This window comes from Cololabis saira, chromosome 5 (genome assembly GCF_033807715.1).
Source record: "Cololabis saira isolate AMF1-May2022 chromosome 5, fColSai1.1, whole genome shotgun sequence".
Lineage (NCBI taxonomy): Eukaryota > Metazoa > Chordata > Actinopteri > Beloniformes > Belonidae > Cololabis > Cololabis saira.
In genome coordinates, this window is record NC_084591.1 from 33,496,090 (window position 1) to 33,511,202 (window position 15,113).

The following is a 15,113-nucleotide window of genomic DNA, read 5'->3' on the forward strand; positions in this document are numbered from 1 at the left end:
CAGGTTCAAAAGCAAATACAAAGAAATTATTTTTGCCAAATACAGGGAAGAATATAATTTTTTTGATAAAGTAAAGCTTGCTGTTTTATCTTTTCTTATTTTTATTTTCAAACTTTCTTTGAAATAGAAATAAGGGGTAGGACCCAATAAGTTTGTTACTTCTTCCTACTCCCTTTCGGGCATGAATTAATGACTGTTTATTTGTATTCTTTTTTGTTTTGTGTAATTGTTTTTTTTGTTTTTTGTTTTGTATGCTCGAAATAAAGATTTCATTCATTCATTCATTCATTCATTCATAGTTGTTGTTAACTCGAGATACTCAGACTAAGTAAGGGATTTCTTCCAACTCCCGACAAGGTTGTGCACCTCTCATGCTACTAATACAGTATGACCTACTGTACGTCTGATGAAACTGACAACAGTAAGGTTAAGATAAATAAGTGATTAAAGAAACTGACGCGACCTCATGTCTGAAGAATGAGACAGACGTGTCTGAATGTGTTTGTGCTGCACTCTGGGTAGTCTGTCCCAGTTCTGTTCACTCCAATCAGAGGGATTTACTGGCAGTGTCCGAGCATCCAGCTGCACGAGATCTCGCTGGCTAATCTCACGCATAGCACTAAGAAACTGCTCAAGAGAAGCTTTAGGAGTATTAGAACTTGAATGTGCACTACATCTAATTGAACATTTGGATGATAAATATTGGAGTGAAAGTCACATCATCCGCTGCAGACAGAGGTCAGAATGCCAGTTTACCGGATTTTGCTTATATAGTGCAGTTGATGCTCCACCTGACAAAGCTGAACAAGTTAGCTACAGCTACACTTTTTGCTGTAATAAACTCTTCTAAAATGTGTTAATCACAGCACAGTTACACAAACCTCACAGCAAAGACGGCAGAAAGATGCCACTGGCTGCTCCTCACCATACGAACGAGCTACACTCATGAGGTAGAAAGAAGATGTTTTCAGACAGAAATCCCAACATGCCCACTGTGAAACATGTCAGGAGCTCCTGGTGTTTCAGGACTGCTTGTCTTATGGACTATTACGGCATCCTGGAGTAAAACATCCTGATCAGCCTCAGCTGCATTCCAAAAGTCCTCCAGGATGGAGACCCAAAACACTAGGTTAAAAAACACAAAGTCGCTGAAAACATGAGACTATTCTTTCATGCTCTCTGTGAGCTATGATCTTAACCTGTTGAACATCTATGCTAACATGTTAAAGAAAAAAAATGCATCATGGAGGAGGTGCCCCCTCAAGACTGAGACAACTACAGCAGTTTGATTAGAAAAGTGATGCAAATCTGAGCAGACGTGTCTTTAAGAGGTACAGTTAGTATAATTCTTGTCCATGCCGTCTGTTTTATTATATAAAATATTCAGTGGAATCAAAACTCAAAAGTCTACTTCATGTGAAACAGGAAATAAAACAGGATACATGCCCTCAACCCTAGTTTGAAGGTTTTTGTTTGCCCGTGTGAGGGGCAACCCTCCGGCCGGGGGAAGACCACAACTTACTATTTGATCAAAACCACCACTGTTTGAATTTCCAGGAATCCAAGGTCCTCTGCCCGTCTGTGGCAGCTCATCAATAGAACCTGAACCCGGGCCTGTTTGAACAACTAACTAATCAGAACAGTGAATGGTCTGCTTACGCACACTTCCTGTAGCGGGACTGCATCTCTTTAATTAGCTCCACTTCTTTCATTGCAGAGCAAACAGCAGCATATGCTGCCGGTGACACGCGTCAGCGCGCATAGGACCAGGACAGGGCTGCGTCCACACACACCTGCCCCATTCAAGGTACACAACACACACGCCGTACGTATAATTCAAAGGAAAAATAAAAGATTAATTAAGGCTTGGGGAGGTTGTTTTTTAAATTTAAATATAAAATATATTTTCTGATTATTAGTCAGGATGAATTAGCTCGATGATGGTATTTTTCAGTTTGGAATCATTTATTCCTTAATTTAAAACTCCATTAACTACTAACATTATTTCTTTCAGCTAGTACTTATATCATTTTTTGTTTAATTGTTCCTTCCACGTTTTATCTCATGTTGATTCAAACCCAAATGCCATTCTAAATCTCTCAGATGGCCGTTCAGCAAAATTAAGAGAAAAAAGCTTCTTTTATTTTCATACATTGTGATGTGGTTTGAAGAAGCAGGACGGGCTGTGAAGGCCGGTGGAAACATCAGCACCAGGTCACTTTGTTGAGAGGTCGGTGACATCCAGGGATCAGGGAAGGGGAACGTTTCATTGTGAATATGTTGACAGGTGATAGAGAGCCTGGAAAGTCGGGAAATGAACAAAGTCGCCTTTGACTGAACCCACCAGCATTGTGCGTCTTTATTGACCCACCGTGAGCGAGGGGTGGTTAAGAGGCCAGGCCTCGGGATCAAAGGAGAGGCGACGTGACATTGCACTTGTCTTCATCCTCCTTTCATGATCGCCCAGCAACTACGACCGCATCAACAATGTTCAAGTAGGTCATATTACGACTGCCAGGGCTCCTGAAGTTCACATCAGCGACCCCTTTATTAGCTACATCAGGCGTAGCTGAGAAAGTGGGTGTAAGTAGACTTTAAAAACCACTTTGATCCCATCTGCCCAACGTTTAACTACACTATCTTGCTGGTAAAGAGACAGACATTCATACCCAAATTAAATGTTTTAAAACTTGACATGTTGGGCAGATTTAAAACTAAACTTGAGTGACTGACATTCAGCATCAGGTGGAGCTGCCAGGCGTGGGTGCCAGTCACGTGTTCAGTGCAACGCGCCATACATGGAGGAACAATGACGCATTCACGGACTCCGGTCTTCTCGAGCCTCTGGGGGCGCCGGCGGCCTGACAGCGCAGAAGGGCAGAGCATCAGGAAACATCCAGGCTTCACCTGATCTCCGTGACACGACTGGCCCGGCAGTAGGGCCTGCAGGCCCCGCGCACGCGCATCTGGAAAGGCCAAGCGCGGTCACGCTGGTCACTCACATGCATCATAAACCTAATGGAGGCACAACTCCTGTTTCCCCTTCCCACAGGATGATCTCTTCTCACGTCCTCCGACCACCTCGGGATTTCCATTAGAAAGAGTGTTCTACATATCAATCCGAGCTTTAATTACAAAGCTGCTATATTCAGAGCCTGCTGGAAGTGCGCAGGCTGCCCTGCTCTTCTCCACGAGTGGACGAAATAGTACATTTGGAAACCAAATGAGTGCATTGTCGTCAGCCAGGAGCCTTTCATCTAGTTTTTTTTTTGTTGTCCCTAGCGAGTGACTGTCAGCCTCTGAAAAAACACTTGTCATCAGCATTAGCACCATTACTCATATGCTTAAAAAGGTGACTCAGTCATTTCGTCACGTGTAAATCTAGGTTTTCTTTTTATAAAATAGCCAAAAAACATGTAATTTTATGAGAAATAAACATGCAGGCAGCTTCTGACAGGCTACGAGAATATGGTTTGTATATACCAGGGGTCGGCAACCCAAAATGTTGAAAGAGCCATATTGGACCAAAAACACAAAAAACAAATATGTCTGGAGCTGCAAAAAATGAAAAGTCTTGTATGTTTAAGCCTTAGAATGAAGGCAAATGGGGAAAGGCGAAATGTCAAGAAAAAATTTGAAATGTTGAGAAAAAAGTCAAAATTTCGAGAAAAAAAGTCGAAATGTCGAGATTAAAAAAAAAAGGAAAAATGAAGAAAAAGAGAAAAAAAAAGAAGAAAAAAAAAGAAAAAAGGAAAAAGAAAAAGAAAAAAAAGAAGAAAAAAGGAAAAAAAAAAAAAGGTCAATCATTTTTGAAAAAGCTCCAGGAGCCACTAGGGCGGCGCTAAAGAGCCGCATGCGGCTCTAGAGCCGCGGGTCGCCGACCCCTGGTATATACAGATTAAGTTTGGAGATGCACAAATACAAAAAACTCTTATATTTATCTCAATTTATAAGAGTAAAATACACAACACAGTAGGAAAACTGAAGCTCTTGACCTTTAACTACATTTTTAAATAAAGAGGCTTTTCATTAAGGACTTTGTTGGTGACTCTGGTACAGTGCTGTTAGTTTTATTAACAGATGTGTGTGTTTGGGTCCAGAAGTAGCCCACCTCTTAGCCCATTGTTTTGCTGTTCGCTCTAGATGCATGCGCCCACTGTAGACTCAATTAAATCTTGTAAAGACATATCATTTTTATTAAAAACACAGTCAAAGTCCAAGCTATTAAAACTGTCAACATAAATACACTTTCATTTGATGAAACTTGGCTAAGAGTGATACACAATGAAAACGGATGGGGAGCTCCGCCATAAGTGATGGTGGGTTTTTTTCCAGTGGAAATGCAAATATTCCGACATGAAGCTGGTCTCTGGAGAGGAAATAACGGCTACCGCTGATCTACAGGCTACCTCAGACAGGAAGCCGTGTCCTCATCACGTCTGCCAGATGGGGATCAGCCTCCGACAAGGCGGCCTGGAGGTGCTGAAACTGCACACGGGGAAGACGGGTAGGATGGAAACATCATGTTTATTTTCCACAGTTGCTGGTGGTGTGTGGCAGCAGTCCATCACACAAGACCTAAACACCATCTCTAACATGTTGCGGTATACATTACTTGGCAGGTACTTCCTGTCGGAAAACCTACAGAAAATAATTTCTTACCAGGTACATTTGATATTTAAACTCTTGGAATTTTACAGTTAAATTTAATGTGGATGCAAAGATCTACAGCCTGAATGTTACTCTCTTATTCTGGTCCTAAATCACTGAAAAAAAAAAAACTAAAAATGTGGATAAATATAAATTAGTTTGCAAAGAGAACTTACTGAAGTTTGAAAGTCAGGGTGTAAACTGGCGGCAGCTGTGAGACAAGTCTTCTCTGTCAGGAAACCTTCCTTTACCAAACCCACAACTGCCTCCTACAGCGACCGAAACACAGGATTACAACTTGTTACCAGCTGCATGAAGGGACCTGGTGAAACGCTCTAAATGAGCTGTGAAAAGTGAGAACAGTAGCGCTTTGGGAATCCTTATCACCTTGGGAATGTCGATGCAAACGTCCGCTAAAAACTCAGTCGTGATCTCTGCCAGAGTCTGCAGCTGGTCATCTGTTGCATGGTGTTTGCACTCACTGCGGTACTGGCAAACTCGCAAAATGCTGCCAATAAGAGGCAAATCTAGAGGAAAGGTCTGAAGATTACTTTAAAAAAAAAAACAAACATCAGAGACAGAGTATACACACGTATAAAGAATAATGATCATGGAGAAATTACCACCACAGTTAACATATGCATTGCTTGCTGGGTTCATTTCATCAGGAAGATTCAGCCACACTTCCACCTCAATAGTCAAAGGTTCAACAGCACGGCAGCGCATCTGTTGGAAAACCTACTTGTGTCAGTCTTGTTGCACCACTGATCCCGGCATCTGTAAAGCGCCTGCAGCACAGCAAACGCCTGGATCAAAATGCTCTTCTGCTCCTGCAAGACAACCGGAAGATCATTCGGCTGGCAGAGGTCCTCACACACGACTTCACAGACGAAGCTCCACACCGATGCGCCGGGCCCATCAGGAGCAGCTAAAGAAAACAATTACAACTTATTGATCAGAAATGCTTTCATTCTTTCACGTGTTGTGTTGTCCGAGGGGTGTAAAACACATGCAAATATCACTATGATGGTTCAACAAGCAACAACTGATGGTTTCAGGACGGATCTCACCAAAAACTTGAATGCCTTCCTCGACAGTGGTGAGGAGTTGGAGGACGTGAACGTAAACCTCCAACGCATTCAAGTTCTCTGACCTGTGAAAACATTAATCATCATCAAGCACTGGGATTTTACCTTCAATGCTGCAGTTATCAACCTCAGAATAAACAAAAGGTCTGTTATTATTATTATTAGTATTATTATTATCATTGTCATCATCAGTAGCACGGGCAAATCTCTCTCATTCACCTCCTACCTCAGCTGCTTGGCAGCCTCGAGGAGGCAACAAGTCAAATCCAGATGGCCTTCCCCATCGTCCTCCTTGTCCTCACTTGGCTGAGACGTGATCCAGCTCTTCATCAGCTCCTCGTCAAGGTCAAACAGTTTGTCAACCAGGTCTCCCACCTTCTCCAGCAGATCCACTGGTAACACAAAAAAGAAACCATTCAAATCTTACCAGACCAAGAGTTTTTTGACCATTCAACATGCCACAAGGAGCAACCATTACCGAGAAAAAGGCTTCACGTTCATCGTTTTCAACCAGCTTATTTTTTACTCGAAAGAAATTAGGCAAAGCAAAAATACCGTTGGTTGAACTGCACATGACGAAGCAAAGGTTGGAGCGCACGGAAGGTTGGCGTCGGATTCGCTGAAGCCACAGGGAATGGACATCTTTGTGAGACAAACAGGTCAACAGCAATCTGCAAACATCAGACAAGGTGAGCGTCACTCACCCAGTCTCATTTTCACAAGTTTACAGCAAATTCCAGCATCACCTGCAGGTCTCCAGAAGGGTGGGGGGATCTGCATCTCCAAGGAGCAGCAACAGCACAGCACTGTGGACACACAGGGTGACGCATCAATCCCCAATAGAGTCCAGTATGTCGTCTATAAACAACAATTCAAAAGGTTTTCACTGACCCCAAGTCTTCATTTTGGCTGAGAGACAAACACGAGTCAGGGAAACAAGCAATGTTCCCAAGGATTCCTACGCTAATTTCCTGGTATGGGAGAAACATGAAAACAATAAATAATAATAATCAAAGCTCAGAAAATGACATACAGGATTACGTTCACATCATGTGAGGGGGTGGCGTTGAAACAGTTTCACTCACTGTGAGACGAGGACAACGAGACTTGGCGATGACTCCAAGAAGAATATCGGCAGCTTTGAATTCTTGCAGAAAACCCGCCACATCCTACAGTTGGTGCATTAAAGGTCCGCAAAGCAAACATGTAAATTGCTAAGAATTCACATACAAGTACAAACCCAATTCCAAAAAAGTTGGGACACTGTACAAATTGTGAATAAAAATAGAATGCAATTATGTGGAAGTTTAAAATTTCAATATTTTATTCAGAATACAACATAGATGACATATGAAATGTTCAAACTGAGGAAATGTATAATTTTAAGGGAAAAATATGTTGTTTTTCAATTTCATGGCATCAACACATTTCAAAAAAGTTGGGAAAAGCCCATGTTTACCACTGTGTGGCATCCCCTCTTCTTTTTATAACAGTCTGAGTCAAACGCCTGGGGACTGAGGAGACAAGTTGTTCAAGTTTAGAAACAGGAATGTTGTCCCATTCTTGTCTAATACGGGCTTCTAGTTGCTCAACTGTCTTAGGTTGCCTTTGTTGCATCTTCCTCTTTATGATGCGCCAAATGTTTTCTATGGGTGAAAGATCTGGACTGCAGGCTGGCCATTTCAGTACCCGGATCCTTCTTTTACGCAGCCATGATGTTGTAATTGATGCAGTATGGGGTCTGGCATTGTCCTGTTGGAAAATGCAAGGTCTTCCCTGAAAGAGACGACGTCTGGATGGGAGCATATGTTGTTCTAGAACTTGGATATACCTTTCAGCATTGATGGTGTCTTTCCAGATGTGTAAGCTGCCCATGCCACACGCACTCATGCAACCCCATACCATCAGAGATGCTTCTGAACTGAGCGCTGATAACTTGGGTTGTTCTTGTCCTCTTTAGTCAGGATGACATGGCGTCCCAGTTTTCCAAAAAGAACTTCAAATCTTGATTCGTCTGACCACAGAACAGTTTTCCCACTTTGCCACAGTCCATTTTAAATTAGCCTTGGCCCAGAGAAAACGCCTGCGCTTCTGGATCTTGTTTAGAAATGGCTTCTTTTTTTGACCTATAGAGCTTTAGTCGGCAACGGCGAATGGCACGGTGGATTGTGTTCACCGACAATGCTTTCTGGAAGTATTCCTGCGCCCATTTTGTGATTTCCACTACAGTAGCATACCTGTATGTGATGCAGTGCCGTCTAAGGGCCCGAAGATCACAGGCATCCAATATTGTTTTGCGGCCTTGACCCTTACGCACAGAGATTGTTCCAGATTCTCTGAATCTTTGGATGATATTATGCACTGTAGATGATGGTAACTTCAAACTCTTTGCAATTTTTCTTTGAGAAACTCCTTTCTGGGGCTGTGGCTGGGGCGTCTCCGGGCCTCCCGGGGGGGGCGGGGCCGTGGACGTGGGGGTCCCACCCGGAGGGCCCGGCCCTGCCTGGGTGGGGGGTGGCTGTCTGCGCTGGGGGGGCATTGCTGCCTTGGTCCTCCGTCGCTGGGCGGGGGCCAAGTGCCCCTGCGGATGTGGGGACTCCGGGACCCTTGGGGTGTCCGCCGGGGTGGCCTCGGGGGGGGGTGGGGCCGGGTCCGGGGAGCGGGCTTCCCCTGACCGGGGGGTGCACGGGCGGGCGCGACGGCGGGGTGGCACCATTCCCAGGTATCTATGTCTTATGTTGTCAGTATGAATGGGAGGATGTTGGACCGTTTCCTCCTCCGTCTGGGGGCTCCGGCGGCGCCGGGGGCGCCCTTGGAGGTACGGTGGGGCCCTTGCCCGGCTCGGGGGGCCGGCCCCCGTCTGCTGGACGGCCGGTGGGGGGACGCGGGTGTCTTATCAGGGCCGGCTTTGCTGGTCCTGCCTCCTGGCTTCGGCCTCCGCTCCCCCTCTTGCCCCCCCTACACGATTCATACGCACATAGGCGAAAGGCGGGGGGTCCGGGTCGTGGGGGGCACTGTCCCGCGTGGCCCGGCACTCCCCGCCTCACGGTTTTAACAGCAAAATAGACACTGCACATTCAACACTTAATAAATACATTTGACAAGGACACGTAGTTCGGGAGGGGGGGGGGTCTGTGTCATACTTGGCCCTCCCTCCTCCCTGTTTTTATGGCATTAATCACATGCACTCAACACAAGGGGCGGGAGGGGGTCCCACATCACCCGCGTTCCCTCACCGGCCTGGGCCTGGGACGGGTGGGTCGGGTTACCCGGGCCTGGCGGGGCCCGCCGTGCAGCCTGGGGTGCCTTCTGGCGGTGCTGGATCCCCCCGGGGAGGGGGAAACGGTGCGTGATTGTATGTCTGTGTCGGTGAGAATGCGGTATGGAAGGGTCCTGCCATGGAGGATTTGAGCCTCCATTGGCAGGACATCAAAAACTTAATAATTTATCAATATTATATTATACAAAGATGGTTATTATTATTAGTATTATTATTAGTATTATTATTAGTATTATTATTAGTATTATTACTAGTATTATTATTATTATGTATAGTATATTATATTATTATTAGTATAGGTATCGGATAGGTGAATGGATGAATGAATGGGATGCCTGGGTCTGGGGCCCTCCGTTGTCGGGCCTGCGCGTGTGTCGCCTTGTTGGGGGGTTCCCTCTCTCCGGGCCCGTCTCCGGTCCCCCCCGCTGCCTCTACGGCGGGGCGCCCCTCTGGTCTTGGAGGGCCACTTTCGTGGGGGACGGGTGCGCCTGCCCGCGTCGGCGGCCGGGGCGGCTCTGTCTCTCCGGGCGGGCTGGCCCCCTGCCGGGTGGGGGTCGCTGGCCTGAAGGGTGAGGGCCTCCTGGCCGCGTGTCCGGCCCGGACCGGGTGGCCGGGGATTGCCTGGGTCGCGGTCCGCCGCCGCGGGATCCCTGGCTGCTTCTTTCCGCGCCGTGGGGGCCCCGCCCGCGGGCCCCCTCGGCCGCCGCCGGGTGGGGGGGGGGGCCTCGCAGGCGGTGGGTTGCCTCCCTCCTACTTCTCCCCTCTGTGGGGTTGCCGGTGGCCTGGGTTCCGGGCTCTTCCTTGTCGGCCTCTGGTCTCACGGGTGGCGGGGTTGCTCCCCCCCCTCCCCCACTATAGATACACTTCAGGTGGAGCTTTGTTTGGTTTATTACACACACACACACACACACACACACACACACACACACACACACACACACACACACACACACACACACACACACACACACACACACACACACACACACACACACACACATATAGTAATTTAGTCACACGCATACACACACACACACACACACACACATGCATGATCATATACATACACACACACACGCATAGACATACACACTGGCTTGTTCACCTGCATGCTGGCTCTCTAGTTTTTGGGTTTAGGTAGCGGTAGCGATAGCTTAGCTCAGACTGCGATCAGATCTCAAGATTTAGGTCGATTGCTGTTCGTGTTTTGGATGGCTCCGTGCCGGTTTCGTGCTTTGTTTGTGGTTTTTTTTGTTGCAGATTTCCAGTGCTTGACGTGTGTCTCCGTGTGTTCCTGCTTCCTGGATTGGCAGTGGATGTCGTCACCACCCCCCCCCCACCCCCTCCCCCCCCCAAAAAAAAAAAAAAAAAAAAAAAAAAAAAAAAAAAAAAAAAAACACTGGGTTTGTATGTGTATGTTTATGTATGTGTACGCATATGTGTGCGTATATATATGTATATATTACATATAGTAATAATGCACATATATACACTTTTGGTTTCTACCGTCATGGTATCAATCAATAATATGTGTGCAGACAAGGTAAAAAAAAAAAAAAAAAAAAAAAAAAAAAAAAAAAAAAAAAAAAAAAAAAGAGAAACTCCTTTCTGATATTGCTCCACTATTTTTTGCCGTAGCATTTGGGGAATTGGTGATCCTCTGCCCATCTTGACTTCTGAGAGACACTGCCACTCTGAGAGACTTTTTTATACCCAATCATGTTGCCAATTGAACTAATGAGTTGCAAATTGGTCCTCCAGCTGTTCCCTATATGTACATTTAACTTTCCCGGCCTCTTATTGCTACCTGTCCCAACTTTTTTGAGATGTGTTGATGCCATGAAATTGAAAAACAACATATTTTAACCTTAAAATTACACATTTCCTCAGTTTGAACATTTGATATGTCATCTATGTTGTATTCTGAATACAATATTGACATTTGAAACTTCCACATAATTGCATTCTATTTTTATTCACAATTTGTACAGTGTCCCAACTTTTTTGGAATTGGGTTTGTACAACAGCTGCTGTCATTTATGAGGAAAACTAAGTTCAAATGTGGAGCATACAGAGGTATGTGTTGTATAGATTTACTACACAAAAGAGCTAATTTATTAATTGGATCCACTTTGTTTTAGTTAGATATTTTCCAGTAAAATTTGTAGCCTGAAACAAGAAACTTTGATTTATTTTGTTTTTGTCGATGTACGAGTGGTTTTCACTGAATGGAAACAAATGACATTAAAAATGTGGACAAACTACACCTTATCCATGGCCATGTCCCAGACTCTACACAGATCTTCCTCATCATCATCAGAGAGGTTCATCTGATCTTCCGAGTTCACCTCTGAATGCTCTCTAACCATCTACAAGACGACAACAGGAGGTTCTGGACGTTAATATGCAGTTACAGACAAAAACATACACAAAAAAAACACTAATGTATTTCAGTTATCGAAGTTCCTCTTAAACCATGCTGCCAGATGCTGATGTCTGCCTCACACGTGTTAAAGACAGCATTTCTATGGTACTTAGCTGCCTTTACTGATGAAACAATGAACTACGTCATGATGTACATTCAGCATCAACGGCCTGCCTACATCGATGAGGTGAGTGAGAGTGCTGAAGAGCCAGTGCTTGCTGTACACGGTGTCCCCGATGGCATCCACATCTCCGTCCTCTCCATCCTCTGCGTCTGGGGGTGGTGACGGGTTACGGTCCATGACAGGAAAATGTATTCCGGTTGGAGAGGAGGAACCCTCCTCTTCCTGTTGCTCAGCAACATCATTTTCTGCAGGAATAAATAAAGGCTCGCTTTAAATGTCTTGACTTATTTGTGCCGTTTCTATTAAGCTACTAAATATCTTTTAAACTAGGAAACTATCAATAAGCAAGATAAATGCACATCCTTTCCGTTACTGCATCTTCAACGTATTTATAAAGAATACTATCAGGTAAACAAAACCTTAAAAACTAGTCCTGAAATAATATTACTTCCAGGATTCTGATTTCCTTTAACTGTGTGATGCTGGACAAAGTAACTGAATTATATTCAAACCATTTACTTTAAACCTACACATGTCAAATCCTTTTTTTTCTAAAAATGTAAAATAAAAAGGCACGTTTAAATCCACTCAAACGAAAACTGTTTATCTGTGCTCAATAGTAATTATCCAGGCATCTGTTGCATAGATAGATTTATTATAGTACCCTTGGGTAAATTTGGTTCACAGTGAGTGCCTCCTCATACAATCTAAAACCATACACTCAACAATACAGGATAATATAAAGTGACAACAGTGCTTTGGCTAAAAGAACAAAGAACAAGAAGGACGGCCCCAAGATAAGAACCAAGATAAGTTAAAACATCAGTAGATAAAAACACTAAAATATTAAAACCAAGCAAAAGGATATAAAAAATGTGACTTAAAAACAAGATAAAGAAAACAATACAAAACATAAATACAAAGTTATGTTGCAGTTCCCTCACTTATTAATGGCACTGATGGCTGCTGGTAGAAAGCTGTTTTTGTAACGTTTAGTTTTACAAGCAGGAACCATGAACCTCCGACCTGATGGAGCAGCTGAAACTCACATTTAAGAGGGTGGGAGTTGTCTTTTAAAATAGAGCCAGCTATCCTCTGTAACTGTTTAGAAAACAGGGATTCTGGCTGAAGCCCCCAAAACACATTTTTTAAGTTGCTGCCCTCAGGGAAACGATACCAGTCAATCAAGGCCAATACCAGCAGACTGAAGAACAGTTTTATTCCACAGTCGGTCAGACTGCTGAACAAACTCAAATGAACACTATGATTTGACGGCCTTGTACGCTGATTTTAGTTCTTTTAAACGTTTTTTTTTCTTTTAGACTAGCATTTTATTATTATTGTTTTAACTATGTATTGTGGAGCACGACCCAGCATAAGTTTTTCACAATGCATGTACTTGTACATTCTGTGTGACAAATAAACACCTTGAACCTTGAACCTTGAACCTTGACACATTTCCAAACCATGAAGCAAGACAGAAAGATAAAACTGATTCTATAAAAGCACGATAAAACAAGATGAGCATGGTCCTGGAAATGTTAAAAGTAGACAGTTTTCTCAAACAAAACAGGCGCTGGCGTCCCTTTTTGTACACAGCTTGACAGTTTTCCTCAAAGTTTGTTGTCGATGACAGTTCCCAGATATTTATATGTGCTGACACACTCCACTGTCTGACCCTTTAAAACTGTAACCTCTTGGTTGGGAGCACTGTTTTTGCGAAAGTCAATGATCATGTCTTTTGTTTTAGAAATATTAATTTAAGAAAAGACTTACTGCACCAGTCAAGGAAATCATTGACAACTGGGCCGTGGCTCGTCTCATTGTTTTTCAGCAGGCTGACAATAACCGTATCGTCAGCATACTTTAAAATGGTTCTATCCTCTCTGCTGCTACGGCACATATCCGTATATAGAGGATGAATAAGAGAGGGGAGAGCACACATCCTTGCGGGGAGCCAGTGGAGGATGAAACCTGCTCTGAAACAGTTCCATTCACTCTCACTTTCTGTGTCCTGTCAGTTAAAAAGTTCAGAATCCAGCCCACAAGATTTTTGCTTATGTTAAAATGTTCTAAAAGCCTGAAAGCTAAAAACACGGGGTTGAATTGTATTAAAAGCAGATGAAAAATCAATAAATAAAAGTCTTGCAAGTGTTCCTTTCCCCTCCAGATGTTTAAAAAGCAAATTTAACAAAGTGACTGTGGCATCTTCTACCCCTCTGTTGGGCCTATAAGCAAATTGCATGGGATCCAGGTCATGCTCAATTGTCTTCAGAATTTCTGATCTTACAAGTTTTTCAAAAGATTTCATTACAATCGATGTCAGTGCGATTGGTCTGAACTCATTGAGGCTTTTGGGAGAACTGATTGTTGGGGCAGGGATAACCACAGCATTCTTCCAGACTACTGGCATGTGCTGCATCTTTAGAGACCGATTAAAAATATACTGAAAAATAGAGCTCAGCTCTATTGCACAAGATTTTAGCAAGCGGCCACAGATGTTATCAGGACCATGGCTTTTATTGGGTTTAAGGGAACAGAAAGATTTTTCAACGTCCTCCCTGGAGATAAAAAAGTGCTGATCAATTACTTTATGACTCCCTTCCTGTGTTTTCTGACTAAAATCGAAAGCATCAAAGCGAGTATAAAAACAGTTAAAAGCATTCGCAAGTTCAATGTCCGTCTCAAATTCGTCGCATATTTGGTACAATTCAAACAATAAAAGAAACATTTAACTATAGGTTAGTGAATGTTGCTGTGAATAACTAGTTAGCTGTCGGAGGTAAACTTGATATAAGTCAACTCACCCATAGTGACCGCTGTTGGTGGACCTAACTATCTGATAATAGTGGGATTATACGTTCAACAAGGATGTTTTAGTTTTAACAAAACTGCAGCAACATTTGGATTAAACGTTCAACGAGGATGTTTAAGTTTGAACAAAACTGCAGCAACATTTCAAACAGCCTCCATTTAATACCGTCGTTTAGCTGCGCATGCGTGAACCGGCTGGTCGTGCCGAACGAGCTGACTAGAAAACTAACACCGCCCCCTGCTGGGCACAGGCCAACACGACAGGTGAACCGGCCAGAAGACAGACGTATGCAACAAACCGCTGCTGAAAAATTCATAAATGGATCAAACTATATCATCCACTGCAGTCAATTAGTATGTTGATGAGTTAACTTGAGCAACATCTATTTATTATCTCCAGCACGTCTGTTCACCATGGGGTCTGGAGCCTTCAGCCGCTTTTATATTTTGATTGTTGTACGGCAACCTAACAAATAAAATGTATTATTATTATTATTATTATTATTATTATTATTATTATTATTATTATTATTATTATTATTATTATTATTATTATTATTATTATTATTATTATTATTATTATCATCTATACCTGCTTATTTCTATATAGTTGTCTCTGGGCAAAAGGCAGGCATGCACCTTTGACAGACACCTTGGACAGGACCACACATACACTACCATCCCATATCCTGAGAGTAATTTAGAGTCACCCATGAATGTAACATGCATGAG

At 43.5% G+C, this 15,113-nt stretch overlaps 1 protein-coding gene across 1 annotated transcript; it reads right to left on the minus strand.

Annotated features, from left to right (window-relative positions):
• Nucleotides 1-4,015: 4,015 nt before the first annotated feature.
• Nucleotides 4,016-14,551, minus strand: saal1 (serum amyloid A-like 1). Its single transcript, XM_061721687.1, has 13 exons — nt 14,375-14,551; nt 11,622-11,812; nt 11,286-11,387; nt 6,824-6,907; nt 6,630-6,709; nt 6,485-6,544; nt 6,294-6,409; nt 5,965-6,130; nt 5,721-5,803; nt 5,393-5,578; nt 5,038-5,177; nt 4,827-4,919; nt 4,016-4,488 (listed from the first exon to the last, which is right to left on the minus strand). The coding sequence occupies exons 1-13, from the start codon at nt 14,376-14,378 to the stop codon at nt 4,411-4,413; spliced, it is 1,383 nt and encodes a 460-aa protein (XP_061577671.1). The 5' UTR covers nt 14,379-14,551; the 3' UTR covers nt 4,016-4,410.
• Between the last annotated feature and the right edge of the window lie 562 nt (nt 14,552-15,113).

What these genes read in the sequence shown, in the direction of transcription:
- saal1 (XM_061721687.1), bottom strand. An exon ending in AGCCAAAATGAAGACTTGGG is followed by an intron (nt 6,545 to 6,629) that starts GTCAGTGAAAAC and finishes GTGTGTCCACAG; the next exon opens with TGCTGTGCTGTTGCTGCTCC. An exon ending in GGAAGGCATTCAAGTTTTTG is followed by an intron (nt 5,579 to 5,720) that starts GTGAGATCCGTC and finishes TGTTTTCTTTAG; the next exon opens with CTGCTCCTGATGGGCCCGGC.